Genomic DNA, 17,753 nt, shown 5'->3' on the forward strand with positions numbered 1-17,753 from the left:
TTTGATCCCCTTCACCTCAAGTGCTATATCTAACTGCTTCTTAAAAACATACAATGCTTTGGCCTCACTATTTCCTGTGGTAATGAATTCCACAGGCTCACCACTATCTGGGGGAAGATATTTCTCCTCATCTCTGTCCTAAATAGTCTACCCCCGTATACTCCAACTGTGACCCCTGGTTCTGGACACACCCACCATCGGCAACATCCTTCTTTCATCTACCCTGTCTCGTCCTGTTAGAATTTTATAGGTTTCTTTGAGATCTCCCCTCATTCTTCTGCAGTCCAGTGAATGTAATCCTAAACAATTCAAACTCTCCTCATGCATCCCAGGAGAGAGGTGGTGTTACTCAATTGATCTACGTATTTGTCAGCATCTTATAAAGTATCTATTTGTGTCATAAAGTACATATTTGCGTCAGCCGTGGCTCAGGTGGTAGCACTCTCACCTCGGAGTCAGAAGACTTGAGTGCAGGAAATCGAGGTTATGGAACATACAGTGCAGAAGGAGGCCATTCGGCCTATCAGGTCTGCACCGAAGCACTTAAGCCCTCATTTCCACCCTATCCCCGTAACCCAATAACCCCTCCTAACCGTTTTGGACATTAAGGGCATTTTAGCATGGCCACTTCATCTAACCTGCATGCCTTTGGACTGTGGGAGGAAACCGGAGCACCTAGAGGAAACCCACGCAGACACGGTAAAAACATGCAGACTCCAGTGACCTAGCGGGAAATCGAACCTGGGATCCTGGCACTGTGAAGCCACAGTGCTAACCAGTGTGCTACCCTTGCCGTTGTCTTATGGATGAGACATTGAACCAAGGCCTCATTGCCCTTCAGTTTGATGTTAATGATCCATGGCATTATCTTGAAGAAGAGTAAAGGTGCTGTACAAAAGAACAAAGAACAAAGAAAAGTACAGCATAGGAACAGGCCCTTCGGCCCTCCAAGCCCGTGCCGACAATGCTGCCTGACAAAACTACAATCTTCTACACTTCCTGAGTACGTATCCCTCTATTCCCATCCTATTCATGTATTTATCAAGATGCCCCTTAAACATCACTATCGTCCCTGCTTCCACCACCTCGTCCAGCAGCGAGTTACAGGCACCCACTACCCTCTGTGTAAAAAACTTGCCTCGTACATCTACTCTAAACCTTGCCCCTCACACCTTAAACCTATGCCCCCTAGTAATTGACCCCTCTACCCAGGGGAAAAGCCTCTGACTATCCACTCTGTCTATGCCCCTCATAATGTTGTAGACCTTGATCAGGTCGCCACTCAACCTCCGTCGTTCCAGCGAGAACAAACCGAGTTTATTCAACATCTCATCATAGCTAATGCCCTCCATATCAGGCAACATCCTGGTAAATCTCTCCTGCATCCTCTCTAAAGCCTCCACATCCTTCTGGTAGTGTGGCGACCAGAATTGAACACTATACTCCAAGTGGGGCATAACTGAGGTTCTATACAGATGCAACATGACTTGCCAATTCTTATACTCAATGCCCCGGCCAATGAAGGCAAGCATGCTGTATGCCTTCTTGACTACTTTCTCCACCTGTGTTGCCCCTTTCAGTGACCTGTGGACCTGTACACCTAGATCTCTCTGACTTTCAATACTCTTGAGGGTTCTACCATTCACTGTATATTCCCTACCTGCATTAGGCCTTTCAAAATGCATTACCTCACATTTGTCCGGATTAAACTCCATCTGCCATCTCTCCGCCCAAGTCTCCAAATGATCTAAATCCTGCTGTATCCTCTGACAGTCGTCATCGCTATCCACAATTCCACCAACCTTTGTGTCGTCTGCAAACTTACTAAGTTACATTTTCCTCCAAATCATTTATATATACTACGAACATCAAAGGTCCTAGCACTGATCCCTGTGGAATACCACTAGTTACAGCCCGCCAATTAGAAAAGCACCCTTCCATTGCTACTCTCTGCCTTCTATGACCGAGCCAGTTCTGTATCCACCTGATCCTGTGTGACTTCACCTTTTGTACCAGTCTACCATGAGGGACCTTGTGAAAGACCTTACTGAAGTGCAGATAGACAACATCCACTGCTCAACCTGCATCAATCATCTTTGTGACCTCTTCGAAAAACTCTATCAAGTTAGTGAGACACGACCTCCCCTTCACAAAACCATGCTGCCTCTCACTAATTGCTTCCAAATGGGAGTAGATCCTGTCTAAAAGAATTCTCTCCAGCACTTTCCCTACCACTGACGTAAGGCTCACTGGCCTGTAGTTCCCTGGATTATCCTTGCTACCCTTCTTAAACAAAGGAACAACATTGGCTATTCTCCAGTCCTCCGGGACATCACCTGAAGTCAGTGAGGATCCAAACATTTCTGTCAAGGCCTCAGCAATTTCCTTTCTAGCCTCCTTCAGTATTCTGAGGTAGATCCCATCAGGCCCTGGGGACTTATCTACCTTAATATTTTTCAAGACGCCCAACACCTCGTCTTTTTGGATCTCAATGTGACCCAGGCTAGCTACACACCCTTCTCCAAACTCAACATCCACCAATTCCTTCTCTTTGGTGAATGCTGATGCAAAGTATTAATTTAGTACCTCGCCCATTTCCTCTGGCTCCAAACATAGATTCCCTTGCCTATCCTTCAGTGGGCCAACCCTTTCCCTGGCTACCCTCTTGCTTTTTATGCATGTGTAAAAAGCCTTGGGATTTTCCTAAACCCTATTTGCCAATGACTTTTCATGACCTCTTCTAGCCCTCCTGACTCCTTGCTTAAGTTCCTTCCTACTTTCCTTATATTCCACATAGGCTTCGTCTGTTCCCAGCCTTCTAGCCCTGACAAATACCTCCTTTTTCTTTTTGACGATATCAATATCTCTCGTCATCCAAGGTTCCCGAAATTTGCCGTATTTATCACAGGAATATGCTGGTCCTGAATTCCTTTCAATTGACACTTGAAAGCATCCCATATGTCAGATGTTGATTTACCCTCAAACATCCGTCCCCATACTAGGGGCGCAATTCTCCGCTGCCCACGACGGGTTGGAGAATAGCGGGAGGGCGTCCCCAACATTTTTCCCGCCCTCCCACTATTCTCCCCCCCCCCCCCCCCCCCCCCCCCCACGGCCGCCCCACAACACGAATCGCTGCTCGCCGTTTTTTACGGCGAACAGCGATTCTCCACAGACCTGCTTGCTGCCATCGTAAAAACGGCCGCAACAAGCCCGTTCTGGGCATCCAGGGCTCCGATTGGCACGGCAGTACCACGGCCGTGCAAAGGGGGGCATGGGCCCGCGATCGGTGGGCACCGATCGCGGGTAGTGCGTCCGTAACGGACACACTCTTTCTCCCTCCGCCACCCCACAGGATCAGTCCGCGGGACGGCCGATGGAGATGACGGCCCTGCGCATGCGCGGGTTGGAGCTGTCCAATCCGCGCCTGCGCGGCTGACGTCATTGTGCGCGTCAGCCGGCGTGACGCTTGGCGTGCGGACTTAGCGACGGTCGCTAAGCCCGCAATGCCGTGCTTCACGGGGCCCCGCTGCTATCCCCGCCCGGGGGAGAGCATCGGGTCCTGGGAGGGGGCGCGGAGGCTGCCGTGAAACACGGCCAGTTTCACGGCAGCCTTTATGACTCGCCGCATTTGCGGAGAATCGCGCCCTGGGTTCTTCAGTTCTGTCTAATATTGTTATAATTAGCCTTCCCCCAATTTAGCACATTCACCCTAGGACCACTCTTATTCTTGTCCACCAGCACTTTAAAACTTACTGAATTGTGGTCACTGTTCCCGAAATGCTCCCCTACTGAAACTTCTACTACCTGAACGGGCTCATTCCCCAATACCAGGTCCAGTACAGCCCCTTCCCTAGTTGGACTGTCTACATAGGATGTTCTGGATGCTCCTTACAAACTCTGCCCCATCTAAGCCCCTAGCACTAAGTGAGTCCCAGTCAATATTGGGGAAGTTGAAGTCTCCCATCACAACAACCCTGTTGTTTTTACTCTTTTCCAAAATCTGTCTACCTATCTGCTCCTCTATCTCCCGCTGGTTGTTGGGAGGCCTGGAGTAAACCCCCAATATTGTGACTGCACCCTTCTTATTCCTTTAAAAAAAAACTAAATTTAGAGTACCCAATTCATTTTTTGGGGCAATTAAGGGGAAAGTTAGCATGGCCAATCCACCTAGCTTGCACATTTTTGGGTTGTGGGGACGAAACTCACGCAAACACGGGGAGAATGTGCAAACTCCACACGGACAGTGACCCAAAGCCGGGATCAAACCTGGGAGTCAGCGCCGTGAGGCCGCAGTGCTAACCACTGCACCACCGTGCTGCCCACCCTTCTTATTACTGATATCTACCCATATAGTCTCACTGCCCTCTGAGGCGTCCTCCCGTAGTACAGCTGTGATATTCTCCCTAACCAGTAGCGCAACTCCGCCACCCTTTTTACATCCCCCTCTATCCCGTCTGAAACATCTAAATCCTGGAACTTTTAGCTGCCAATCCTGTCCTTCCCTCAAACCAGGTCTCTGTAATGGCAACATCATGGTTCCAAGTACTAATCCAAGCTCGAAGTTTATCTGCCTTACCCGTAATACTTCATGCATTAAAACATATGCACATCAGGCCACCGGACCCGCTGTGTTCAGCAACATCTTCCTGTCTGCTCTGCCTCAGAGCCATACTGGCCCTATTCCCTCGTTCTCCCTCAATGCTTTCACCTTCTGACCTATTGCTCCGGTGCCCAGCCCCCTGCCATACTAGTTTAAAGTTTATACGCAGTGTCCTGACCAATCTTTATCCAAACAAATTATCTCATTTCTGTTTGTGGAAGCTTGCTGTGCACAAATTGGCTGCCGTGTTTTTCCTACCTTAAAACGACGACCAAACTTCAAAACAAAGTACTTAATTGGCTGTTTGTGGTGGCTGGGTATGGTGCTATGCAAATGAAAGCCTTTTACCACCAAAGGCACAGAACAGGACAGGCAGAATTCTGGATACTCCACTGTTGTGAACATTTCTTTGGTACAATTAAACATTAGCCAGTCGGCAGAAGATCAGCCTGTTGGGTCAGTGACTAGATGCCAGATTTTATTGAATAATGTACCTATGTTGCACCTTTGTGTATTTAATTGCATTAAAGCTGTGATATGTAGACAAGTAGTTGCTGCTGAAACGATTTACAGATCCACATTGCTAAAATGCTGAACTGGATAATTTGGCTTTAATCGTGTACAAGCCAAGAGAAAAATTGTTTAAGAGAATACTTCTTTATTGGTTTCCCTCTACAAAAATTGAAAAGACAATGAGGAACAGCCTGATGCAATTGCTACCTGACAAGATGGATGTATTTCTAACTCATGAGTTGTAAAATGACAGATGAGTTATTTTAACACATTTAAGTGGGATATAGATTATATTTAGGACTCCGGGAAATTTTTTGTTCTTCTATAAAAAAATTGAAGAAGGATAGAAGGGTGAAAAAAACGGAAAAATAATAAGTCGTTAAAGGAGGCGAAAATCAGCGTTGAGGAAGGGAGGAAACACGGGCTCGCCGTTGAATGAGTGGACCAGCAAAAGTGCTGACAAGAGGGTGGATGCCGGACCGCATGGTGGGGCCGCACTACTTACGGTGGAGAAGATGACCGAGGTGATGGCGGTGGAGCTGGAAAAACAGTTCGCGAGGCACATGGATGCCTTGAGAAAGGAGACGGTGGTCGCATTGAAGTCATTGGTGGAGGAGGCAATCGCCCCGGTGAGGGTAGCTGTGGCAAAGGCATCGGCCGAGATGAGAGAACAGGGCGAGAAGATGAAGGAAGTGGAGAAGGCCTTGTTGCAGCACAGCGGCCAGCTCACCTCGATGGGGGACGAGCTGCGGAGGGTGGTTGAGGTCAACAGAGGACTCAGAGCAAAGCTCGAGGACTTGGAGAACCGCTCGAGGCGGCACAATCTGATAATTGTGGGCTTGCCCGAAGGGACAGAGGGCCCAAGGCCAACAGAGTACTTCGCTGAGAAGTTGGCGGTGCTGATGGGGGAGGGTGAGAACCCCTCCCGGTACAAGCTGGACAGAGCTCATCGGGCATTAAGGCCGAAGCCCAAAGTGAATGAGCTGCCAAAGAGCAGTAATTATCTGCTTCCATCAATACTGTATGAAGGAGAAGGTGTTAAGTTGGGTGAAGCAGAAGCGCGAGGTGCATTGGGATGGTGCTGGAGTTCGGATCGACCAGGACTTGATGGTGGAGTTTTATTTCAAGACAGCGGAGGTGGCTGAGGCGTTCGTGAGGGCAGAAGGCTTGGGACAGACGTGAGGAACGGAGCTGGAAGAGAGACTGTGGACTGTGATTTGGGGAGCTGGAAAATGTATAAATGCTATGACTTTCTTTTTACTGACGTGTATTGTAATTTACTTTCTTCACATTGTTACAGACTTCAAGTTATTGGTTGGGTTGATTGGCGTTCTGAGTTGCACCGGTTATATATTATTTTAGTGAATTGTATGGGTTGGATTGTTGTTTTTGTCTCTGGGACTTGGTGGGAGGGGACGGTATACCATGGCGGGGAGAGCCACCCCCGTTAGCTAACTAAAGTCGGCTAGTGAGCGGAGGTGAGGTGAGAGAAGGGCTGCGGACGTTGGAGCCTGGTTAGCAGGTTTCGGCGGGCCTAAGAGGCGAGCAAGGGGATGGGGGAGAAGGGATTGATGCTGGGAAATGTTTTTTCAAGAGAAGATGTAGGGTGGGTTTTTGGGAGGGGGGGGGAAGGAGTTTGATGTTAATAATGGATAGGGGCGGGTCAGGCTCATGGGGCAGGGCCCGGTGGTATGATGATGGTGGATAAGAAGGGTGGGGGGGAGGTGAGAGACCCCCAGTTAGGATAGTCGCGTGGAACGTGAGGGAGTTAGGAGGTCCGGTCAAGAGGTCAAGGGTGCTCGCGCATCTTAAAAGTTTGAAAGCCGATGTAGCAATGCTGCAGGAGACTCACTTGAGGGTGAAGGACCAGGTGAGACTTAAAAAGGGCTGGGTTAGCCAGGTGTTTCACTTTGAATTTGACAGAATGGCTCGAGGGGTAACAGTAATGGTTAGCAAAAGTTTAAGGCCAGGGTGGACAAAGAGGAGAGGTTGGATTGGCAGAGGGTAGTAGATGAGATGTTGGAGGTAGATAGGAGTTATGCAGAAGATGGGGACCCAGCGAAGCTGGAAAAGTGGAAGGAACTACAGGCGAGCTTCGACTGACTGTCCACCAGGAAGGCGGTGCGTCAACTGAGCTGAGCAAGGGGTGCAGATTACAAACATGGAGATGAGACAAGTATGTTAGCAGGTCAGCTCCGGAGGGAGGAAGCGGTAAGGGAAATTGTTCAGGTGAGGGATAGGGCAGGGAAGTTGATGGTGGCTCCGGATGGGTTGGAGTCCCCGAGGTTAGGGGAGGGGGACAGGGCTACATTAGGAGCAATAGTGGAGCAGGAGATAAAGGATGCGATTGGGAGGATGCAGTCGGGGAAGGTGGCAGGCCGGATGGGTTTCCGGTGGAATATTATTAAAAATTCAAGGATAAGCTGGCACCCCTGATGGTGGGTATGTTTGAAGAGGCAATAGGGAAGGGAGTGTTGCCACAAACTTTGGGGCAGGCCTCGATTTCCCTGTTGCTAAAAGAAGATAAGGGTCCGACGGATTGTGGGTCATATAGGCCCATATCACTTCTGAAGTGGACACAAAAGTATTGGCGAAGGTAGTGGCGGGTAGTCTGGAGGAGTGCCTCCCGAAGGTGATAGGTGAAGATCAGACAGGGTTTGTGAGAGAGAAGCAGCTCTTTTCAAACGTTAAAAGGGTATTGAACGTCGTTATGGCACCGGCAGAGGGGAAGGAAACAGAGGTGATTGTGACATTGGACGCTGAGAAGGCGTTTGACTGGGTAGAATGGGGGTACTTGATAGAACATAGAACAGTACAGCACAGAACAGGCCCTTCGGCCCTCAATGTTGTGCCGAGCCATGATCACCCTACTCAAACCCACGTATCCACCCTTTACCCGAACCCAACAACCCCCCCTTAACCTTACTTTTATTAGAACACTACGGGCAATTTAGCATGGCCAATCCACCTAACCTGCACATCTTTGGACTGTGGGAGGAAACCGGAGCACCCGGAGGAAACCCACGTAAACAGGGGGAGGACATGCAGACTCCACACAGACAGTGACCCAGCCGGGAATCGAACCTGGGAATCTGGAGCTGTGAAGCATTTATGCTAACCACCATGCTACCCTGCTGCCCTAGATGGAGAGTTCTGGAGCCGTTTGGGATTGGACCAAGATTTGTGAACTGGGTAAAGCTATTATATAAGGAGCCGAGGGCGAGTGGCCGCACAAACAACATCAGCTCAAGATACTTTTCTCTCCACCATGGGACTAGACAGGGATGTCCTATGTCCCCCCTGCTGTTTGCACTCGTGATTGAGCCGTTGGCATTAAGAAGTTCGGGGATATGGAAAGGAATAGTGCGGAGGGGGGTGGTGGATAGAGCATAGGGTGTCCTTATATGCCGATGACTTGTTATACACGTCGGAACTGAGTGTGTCGATAGGGGGAATATTGGAGCTGCATCGAGTGTTTGGGTCTTTCTCGGGGTACAAACCAAATCTAAACAAGAGTGAGTATTTTGTGGTGTCTCGACCCGGGGTGGGGCCTGATGTGTTATCTGTGCTGGTCTAACATTGACTGCAATTGAGTGCAGTAAAACGAGAAACAGGCTTCCGACACAGGAGATGGCCCAACACTGTTTTATTGAACCTGTTGATTGCTGTACATAATCTACTGTGGGTTGACACTCTATTAACGTAACTGATAACCTCCTACTGGCTTGACCAGACTAGCTCTCTACCACATGGTGATGATGTTCATTGGCCTGTGCACTGTGACTATCTCCCTAGCCGTCTCCTGTGAGAGAGGGAGAGCCTTAATGCCCTGTGGGCTTTATAGTGGTGGCGTCCTGTCTGGTGATTGGTTGTTCTGTGTTGTGTGTGTTCATTGGTTATCCTGTGGGTTAATCACTGCCTGTCTGCATGTCATGATATACATGAGTGGATATTATGACAGGGGCAGGGGTGGGGGGGGGGGCTCCCATTCCGTAGGGCAGGGACTCAATTTAGGTACCTGGAGTGTGTGTGGGAGAGGGGGGGGGGGGGCTCCGCAGGTACAACATTTCTAGTTTTGTGAGGAGAGTGAAAGCTGATCTGGCAAGATGGGATGGTCTCCCTCTGTCACTGGCGGGTCGGGTACAGGCGGTTAAAATGAACGCGCTGCCGCGGTTTCTGTTTATTTTTCATGCCTGCCGATTTTCCTGCCAAAGCCTTTTTTCAGAGAGATTGAGGGATGGATTACTTTGTTCATATGGGGAGGAAAGGTGACCAGAGTTAGAAAGGTGCTGCTACAGAGAGGAAGGCAGGTAGCAGGTTTGGGTCTTCCGAACCTGATGTATTATTACTGGGCGGCAAATGTGGAGAATGTGCGTAGTTGGGTCAGAGGGGTTGATTCCCAGTAGGTCAGAATGGAGGAGAGTTTGTGCAGGGGGGTCGGGATTGAAGGCACTAGCAACAGCGCTGCTCCTGATGGCCCCGGGGAAATACTCAGGGAGTCCGGTAATAATAGCTTCATTGAGAATTTGGAGGCAGTTTCGCCAACACTTCAGGTTGGGGGCAGGGTCAAGGGAAATGCAGATTCGGGGGAACCACAGATTTGAGCCACGGAGGTGAGATGGAAATTTTCGGAAATGGGAGGAGAAGGGGCTAAAGACACGAAAAGATTTGTGTCTTAGGGGCCGGTTTGCAGGATTGAAGAGCTGGAACTGAAGTATGGGCTGGAGCAGGGGGAAATGTTTAGATACATGCAGGTTCGAGCTTTTGCAAGAAAGGAGATACAAAGCTTCCCGGCGGAGCCGGCCTCCACATTGCTGGAGGAGGTGCTGACGACAGGGGGACTGGAGAAGGGGGTAGTGTCAGCGGTTTACGGGGCTATTTTGGAAGAGGAGAAGGCACCACTGGAAGGGAACAAAACAAAGTGGGAGGAAGAGTTGGGAGAGGATATGGAGGAGGGGTTCTGGTATGAGGTGCTTCGGAGAGTCAATGCCTCCACCTTGTGCGCGAGGTTGGGGCTGATACAGCTGAAGGTGGTGTACAAAGCACACCTCATGGAGGCGAGGATGAGCCGATTCTTTGAAGGAGTAGATGTGTGTGAACATTGCCGGAGGCGTGGGGCGGGGGGGGGGGGGCGCTATTCACGTTCATATGTTTTGGTCCTGTCCAAAACTAGAAGATTACAGGAAGGAGGATTTTATGGTAATTTCTAAAGCGGTGCGCGTGAAACTGGACCCGGGCCCAGGTGCCGGGCCAGCAAGGATTGCAAACGGGTGCGGAGGCAGATATTGTAGCCTTCGCCTCGTTGATCGCTCGAAGACGGATCCTGACAGGTTGGAAAGCAACCTCACCACCCTGAGCCCCGGCGTGGTGGAGGGACCTGTTGGAATTCTTGATTCTTGAGAAGGTTAAGTTTGAACTGAAAAGAAAAATGAAATGAAAATCACTTATTGTCACGAGTGGGCTTCAATTAAGTTACTGTGAAAAGCCCCTAGTCGCCACATTCCGGCGCCTGTCCGGGGAGGCTGGTACGGGAATTGAACCGTGCTGCTGGCCTGCTTGGTCTGCTTTAAAAGCCAGCGATTTAGCCTGGTGAGCTAAACCAGCCCCTGAGGGGAAGGATAGAGGGGTTCTACAAGTCATGGGCATTATTCATGAAATGAATGAATGAAATGAAAATGAAAATCGCTTATTGTCACAAGTAGACTTCAATGAAGTTATTGTGAAAAGCCCCTAGTCGCCACATTCCGGCGCCTGTTCAGGGAGGCTGGTACGGGAATTGAAATTGAACCATGCTGCTGGCCTGCCTTGGTCTGCTGTAAAAGCCAGCGATTTAGCCCAGTGTGCTGAACCAGCCCCTTATGCGCCCTTATGCCCTTCATTATGCACTTTCAAGAACTAGATAACATCGAACATTAAGTTGGGGCGGGTGGGTGGGAGGGGTGGGGGGAGGGGGCGGTGTGTGTCAATGGCGACTATGAGTGTTCCCTAATTCCTTTTTGTCATTTGTTTGTGTGAACATGTGGGCTAATGTTTGGGGTTTGGTGGGAGGATGGGATCGTTGTTATTGATATGGGGATTGACATATTTGTTGTTGATTATTGTTTATTGTTGGTGGGTGTAAATTTGGGAGAAAATGTGAAAAAGGAGGAGAATAAAAAATATTTTTAAAAAACCTATCTAGCTCCTTCAGTGTTATTGTGTGATGCCAAGCGGCCACCACGATACCAGCATGTGTCAAGGCAGATTGAGTCTGAAGTGAACCAACTTGTGCTCTTGACTGCCATGTTTGAAAATGCCTTTTTCTTATTCCTTTGTGGGATGCAGGCATCACTGGCAAGGCTGACATACATTGCTGATCCCTAATTGCTCCTGAGAAGGTGGTGGTGAGCCGCCTTCCTGACCCACTGCAGTTGGTTTGATTAAGGTTATCAGAGAGAGAATTCCAGGAGTTTGAGCTGACGGTGAACAAAGATCAGGTTGAATTTAGTGGCGGCTGTGTGGGTCCTGCCCACTGGTTGCAGAAGCGGTGGGAGTCTCGCATTACCTTTCCACTGGAGGTCCCATGGTATTGTGAGCTTATCTGGAAAGCGCCTGGCCAGCCACTGAATTAAAGACCCAGTAAGATGGAATTCACACCCCGGAGAGCTGCAGACCAATCAGAGGCTGGCAGCTCTGCAGCACTGGCAATGCCCCCCTGGAGCAGTGGCCACTGCTGCAATTGCACCGTGCCTACCCAGAGGATCAGCGATGGATCCTCTAGAGATAAGTGGGGCACGATGGGATTCTTGGGGAAGGGCTACGTGTGAGTGGTGAGCGGCAGGTGGGGTAGGGGGTGTGTTTTAAGCAAGACCACCCTTCCTGATTCTCGATCCCTTAATCAGGCAGCGAGTGCCATTAAACGGACACGCCTCCCCCCTCCCTGCCCCTCCCCCTTAAGAAGGCCCAAATGGGTGGTTTTGCTGCCCCACCCACCACTGGGATTGTCCGTTCCCACATAAAGTCAATGAACCTTTGGCTGGGTCACCACATCTCCCCATAACACGTCCCGACGGGTTTGCTGCATGGTCTCCATGGATGGCATGTCTCACACTTAACACTGGTTGAATATCTGCAGCAATGGGATAAATTTCTTAAGTGGCTACTAAAAAAGGTCCCCGATTTATTTGCGGGTGGATAGGCCACCCACAAACCTAATCGGTGGGAAGCAGGATGACAGATGGACATTAATTTCTGTCAATGATATAATTCCAAGTCGGGATGATAAATGATTTAGAAGGGAATTAGGAAATTGGTGCTAACGTTCCCATCTATCTGCGGCACTTCTAAATCGGAGAAATTGTGAGTTTGGGCAGTTCTGTGGAAGACACCTTGGGCAGATTGCCACGTTGCATCATGTACATGGAATACACTGCAGACAAATTGTGCCAGTGTTGGGAGTGTGTGACTGTTTAAGGTGGTGGCTAAGGCAATGATCACGTTGGCTGCTTTTTCCTAGACAGCGTTGAGCTTTTGAGTGTTAGAGTATTGTATCACATTCCTGAACTGGGCCTTGTAGATAATGGACAGGCTTTGGGTAGTCAGGATGTCAACCACAGTTTATCCAGCCTCTGATCTAGTTTAGTAATCGCAGCATGTTTGTAGCTGATCAATTTGACTTTCTGGTGGGAATTCAATAATGGTCACGGCATTGAATGTCAAGGGGAATTTGTTCAAGTCTATGTTGTTGTCAGAGCCTGTAGACTTTGATGTAGACTTTGATGTTTCTGAGTTATTTCCTGATGACTTGAGGCATTGTTTGAATTGTCTGAATTTGACATCAATGATGATGAGGGCTTGATAGGCAATTGAAAAGGATCAACCACGGCTCTTGGTATCTGTACATGAGAAAACTCCGACATGGCTTGATAAAAATGCCACAGACACATTCTATTCTCTGACTGTGTCTGGTCCACCACTTATCCACATGGAAATTTGTAGTGCAATTAAAAACACAATCAGTAAATATAAAGAAGGTAAATTCAGATTTGTTCATGTTCCCATTCAACGCCCAATGCAAACACTTATCTCCACAGTCCTATTCTCCTCCTTGGTTGTTTTCCCAGTTTAATGTGCAATCTTGATGCTCACTGGCACTAAACTTCAAACTTCAGCCTGTAATTCTGCCTACTTTCCATCTATAAATAACAGCCTCCATCCTTACCTCACTATCGATGCTATTGCTACGTTAAAACAAGCCTGTACCACCTCCAAGAACCATTGTGAATACACCTCTCCCAAACTCCTAACTTCACTCTTCCAAACCTCGAGCTTATATCAGAGTGTGTCTCTCCCACTTTAACTTTCCCTCTGCCAGTCCTTCACCAGCTGCCATTTCATCCCCTTCTCTCAGAACCTGCCTTTCAAAATCGGCATCCTTGCCCGTAGCTGCCTCCAGGACCCGGTCTGGTCACACTAAACCTGAGACCTTTTGCAGATCAATATATCTACTACCCCTGGGATTGTGGTCCATCCCTTATCTCCCTTACAGCTGTGTGCAATACAGCAGGAAATTTGCACACGTATCATTGCGTTGCATTATCACATCGTTGCACCAGTCAAGGGAAAGTAAATTGGAAGTCCGTCCGCCATTCTGAAATAACTGATTATCAAGCTACTGAGCTTGTCAAAGAGCCAATTATATGTAGCACTTGGTTGCCTACCACCAGTTTTGGGTGTCGGACAGGAAAATGTTTAGGAATATTAGCACAAAGGTGGAAGAGATATTTTTCCAATGGGACCATGGCTGCACTTGGCAACAGAGGTCGGCTGGTGAAGGAGGCAGCATCTGGATATTTTTTGACCTCATGTATTAATATTTTCTACATTCCCTAAGAAAGGGAGAGAGATTGAGAAGTCCAGGGGTCCTTTAAATTGTTGACCATGACTGACTTCCTGTTCACAGCATGGCCCCTCTGTCACATGCCATCCCAGCCTAGACATCTGATTGGTCATGGAGTTCTCTTTTGCACCTCTAATTGGCCTCCTTCTCACTGGGCAGCTGGCCATAGGATGCCTGATTTGCTGAGTTGAGGCGACAGGAGCAAGCGGACCACTCTTCCTCTTCCACCTCCCTCATTCTACCAAAGACCATTAAATCTGGACCAAGTTTCTATTTCTTAACAAAATAATAGATTTCTGTGGAAAATTTGTCATTCAATAAACATTATTCCACTGCACTCTTTCTGTGGACACTTGGGCAGATCACTGGACGCCTCCTGTATTGAATTATCGTACACTGTACAGTGCAGTGTTCATTTCTTTACAGGGATAACCTGCTCTCTCATTTCTTTACAGGGATAACCTGCTCTCTCAACATAGATGAGTGCTACCATGAGCCTTGCCTGCATGGAGGGACTTGCATTGATGGAGTTAGTCAGTTTGAATGCATCTGTCGTAATGGTAAGTAGGAAAGATCTCACTATATTTCTTTTCCTCCTTTGGTGCAGTTTTGTATGCCTCTCATAGACTTCTTTCACACAGACCCGTATGGCAATCCATAGAATCCCCACTGTGCAGAAGGTTATTTGGCCCATCATATCTGCAGTGGCCCTTAGAAAGAGCACCCTACCTGGGCCTACTCCCCCACCCTACCACATAACAATATAATCCCACCTAACTTGCAAATTTTCGGACACTAAGGGGCCGTTTAACATGGCCAATCCACCTAACCTGCATCACTTTTGGAGGAAGCCGGAGCACCCAAAGGAAATCCAGCCAAGGAGAGAACCTGCAAACTCCACACAAGCAGTTACCCGAGGCCGGAATCGAACATGGTTCTCTGATGCTGTGTGGCAGCAGTACTAACCACCGTGTGATTTTTGGTGGCGGAGTGGAATTTACCGGTTCCGCCATTGTCAACGGGACTTGCCATTGACTGCATCCCTTGTCACCAGGAAAAGCTCATGCACCGACATGGGACCAGAATTTCCCGCCAGTGTCAGCAGCCGGTAAATCCCGGCCAATCAAAATGGGATATGTTGCACGTTCACTGAAAACAATAGCTTGGTTTTGATGAGTTACCCTGTACCCTCTCTATGGGAATGAAACAGGTAAGTTCCTTGCTGGGTTTTCTCGCGTCACCTCAGCAACATTGGGCGCGATTCTCCCGAGTCACGAAGACTCGGGAAGCTGGCGTCAAAAACGGGCGGGTTTGACGCCAGCCTCCGCCCCCCCGACCGGGAACCGATTCTGCTCCCCGGTCGGGGCTAGCATCGCGCGGCCGTGACCTCCGGCATAGCGGGCTTAACGAATTGCGTTAGCGACAGCTGACGCGTCAGATGACGTCAGCCGCGCATGCGCGGATTGGACGACTCCAACCCGCGTATGACGTCATCATGCATTTGCGTGAAACCCGCGCTGCGTGGGCCGGTATGCCCCTCAGCCGCCCCGCGAATGGATACAGCGGGGCGGCGGAAGGAGAAAGAGTGCGCGGGGTAAGTACCCGCTGCCCGCAATCGGTGGGCACCGATCGCGGGCCCATGGCACCCTTGGCACGGCCGTGGTACTGCCGTGCCAATCGGTGCCATGGTTCCCCAGATCGGGACTTTACGGCCGTTTTTACGAACGGCCAGACCAGGTGTGTTTGACGTTCATAAAAACGGTCGTAAAGGCCTTGGAAATCGGCCCATCGGCCAGGGGTGAATCGCTGCTTGCCGTAAAAAAACGGCGGGCAGCGATTCATGTCGGGAGGCGGGCGTGGGGGGGGGGAGAATAGCGGGAGGGCGTCGGACCAGCGTGGCCGTAAAAATTTACGCCGCCCGCTATTCTCCGCCCCGTCGTGAGTGTGGAGAATTCCGCCCATTGCGTGAGCTTTGTGAATCTGTGCACTCATCAGTATACATGCTGCTTTTCCTGGAGAAGAGGATATGTATTCTCCACTTCACACTTATTGTGAGCATTAAGGAAGAGTAATGCAGTGTCTCAGGAGACAAACTCTCATAAATCAAGAGATTTGGTAATCAGGTGCAACGTCTTTTTAAAAAAACAACATGAACTAATAAAGTTTGACAACCTATTAGTGGTTTATTTAATAACTAACAGATCATTTGATGCGAGAGTTAAGTCCCACAGTTTAACTATCAGTGGAAAAAGTGCTGCTCAAAGATATTTGATCTCCACGCATCTCTCTTCCCATTTCGTTTTCTTTCTGTTTTCATTCCAAACTAAAGCTGAATAACACCCCCATAGGGAAGGAAATCCAGTTCCATGGTTCTATATTTGTGGTTCTACAGTTTGTCTTCGGGGACTGAACTCTGTCCATTGGCTCCCTAGCTTAACATTGTCGAATCTGTCTCCCATATCCTCTCAGCTAATTCGTAGGTTCAGCTTTTTGTGGAACCCTGATTCTATTCCTGGGACACATGGTAGGTTTCATAACATTGATATACATCAAGATACACATACCCCTCTCCCATCATGAGATCTACAGCAGCACCCCGTATGAACACGGCTAATTAAACGCAATATTGAGATTCGGGTCACACGAATGGCAGAATCTTCTCATTGAGACAATGGGCGCAATTCTCCCAAATTTCTAATGGGGTGGGAAATGAGGTGTGATTCCCGCCAGGTGGTTTGGCATGATCTGGATTGCAATCCACCTACACTTCGAAGACTTTTTTGGAGATTGAGGTGAACAGGCCCTGAATGAGAATGTGTAGCACTTGGAGATGCCGACAGACATGGAAGGATCCCCCACTTTCTAACCGGCAAAGAACCCCCTCCCCAATAGCCCCCCCCCCCCCTCCCCCCAATCATCAGTACCAGGACCCTCCTTCCCCCTCCCCAAAGGTGAGTGACATCCTTATATGGGGTCCTGCTATGGGGTCCCCATCAACCTCCATTCAGGCTCCCCTCTCTTTCCCCTCCCTTTTAGGCCCCTCCCATTGAGCATGCCAACCTGGCTTGTCACTACTGCCCAGGGCTACAATGGTTTCCGAGCCCCCTGGCATAATCACCATGTCTGGCCTCCATAGTGATTTGCGCCCCTTTCATTTTGAACCGGCGACGGGTGGAGAGGGAATCTCAGGAGTCGGGAGATTCTGGCTTAAAACAGATCCTGCACATTTAAATGAAGGTTTAAATTTTTACATTCTTTTTGACAAAAAAATAAACAAATGATCTACCCCTTCGAAAGGGACATTTTCACATTCTTGCAACACAAAAAAGAAAATCTTGAAAGAGAACTGAAATTATCGTCCCTGGCCCCTGCGTGTCCACCGGCCACAGAAGGGATCATGCATATTGGTGGATGTCACACGCTCTGTCCCAAGGGTAGTTCCCTTTCTCATGTTCTTTATGAGTAAAACAAATCATCAATGGAACAAATTAACTTCAGAACCATGCCATAAAGGTGCACTGGAACAAAAATGTTCATGCAACTTATCACATTGGAAAAACATTTTTTCAGGAGGAGGACGGGGCGGCAAAGGGGAGGGAAATGATGCACTCAAGCCCTCCACAGTGCCCATTGATCATGGAAGGCCTCAGCACCCTGGGGAGTGTGCAGTCAATTGCAGTCCCATGCGCCCCTGAGTCCCAACACAGGAGAATTAACAAATAATTTCTATAAAATGTCAGATCTTTGGCCTTTGACTGC

At 49.0% G+C, this 17,753-nt stretch overlaps 1 protein-coding gene across 18 annotated transcripts in view; it reads left to right on the forward strand.

The window, feature by feature from the left end:
- Positions 1-17,753, forward strand: part of eys (eyes shut homolog) — a 3,376,609-nt gene that overhangs the window by 1,567,321 nt on the left and 1,791,535 nt on the right. For all 18 annotated transcript variants that reach the window (XM_038800705.1, XM_038800706.1, XM_038800712.1 and 15 more), the window contains one exon: positions 14,450-14,554. In XM_038800705.1, the coding sequence (XP_038656633.1) occupies positions 14,450-14,554 (105 nt within the window). The remainder of the gene's footprint in view (positions 1-14,449; positions 14,555-17,753) is intronic.

Source organism: Scyliorhinus canicula, chromosome 6 (genome assembly GCF_902713615.1).
Source record: "Scyliorhinus canicula chromosome 6, sScyCan1.1, whole genome shotgun sequence".
In the NCBI taxonomy this organism is placed as follows: Eukaryota; Metazoa; Chordata; class Chondrichthyes; order Carcharhiniformes; family Scyliorhinidae; genus Scyliorhinus; species Scyliorhinus canicula.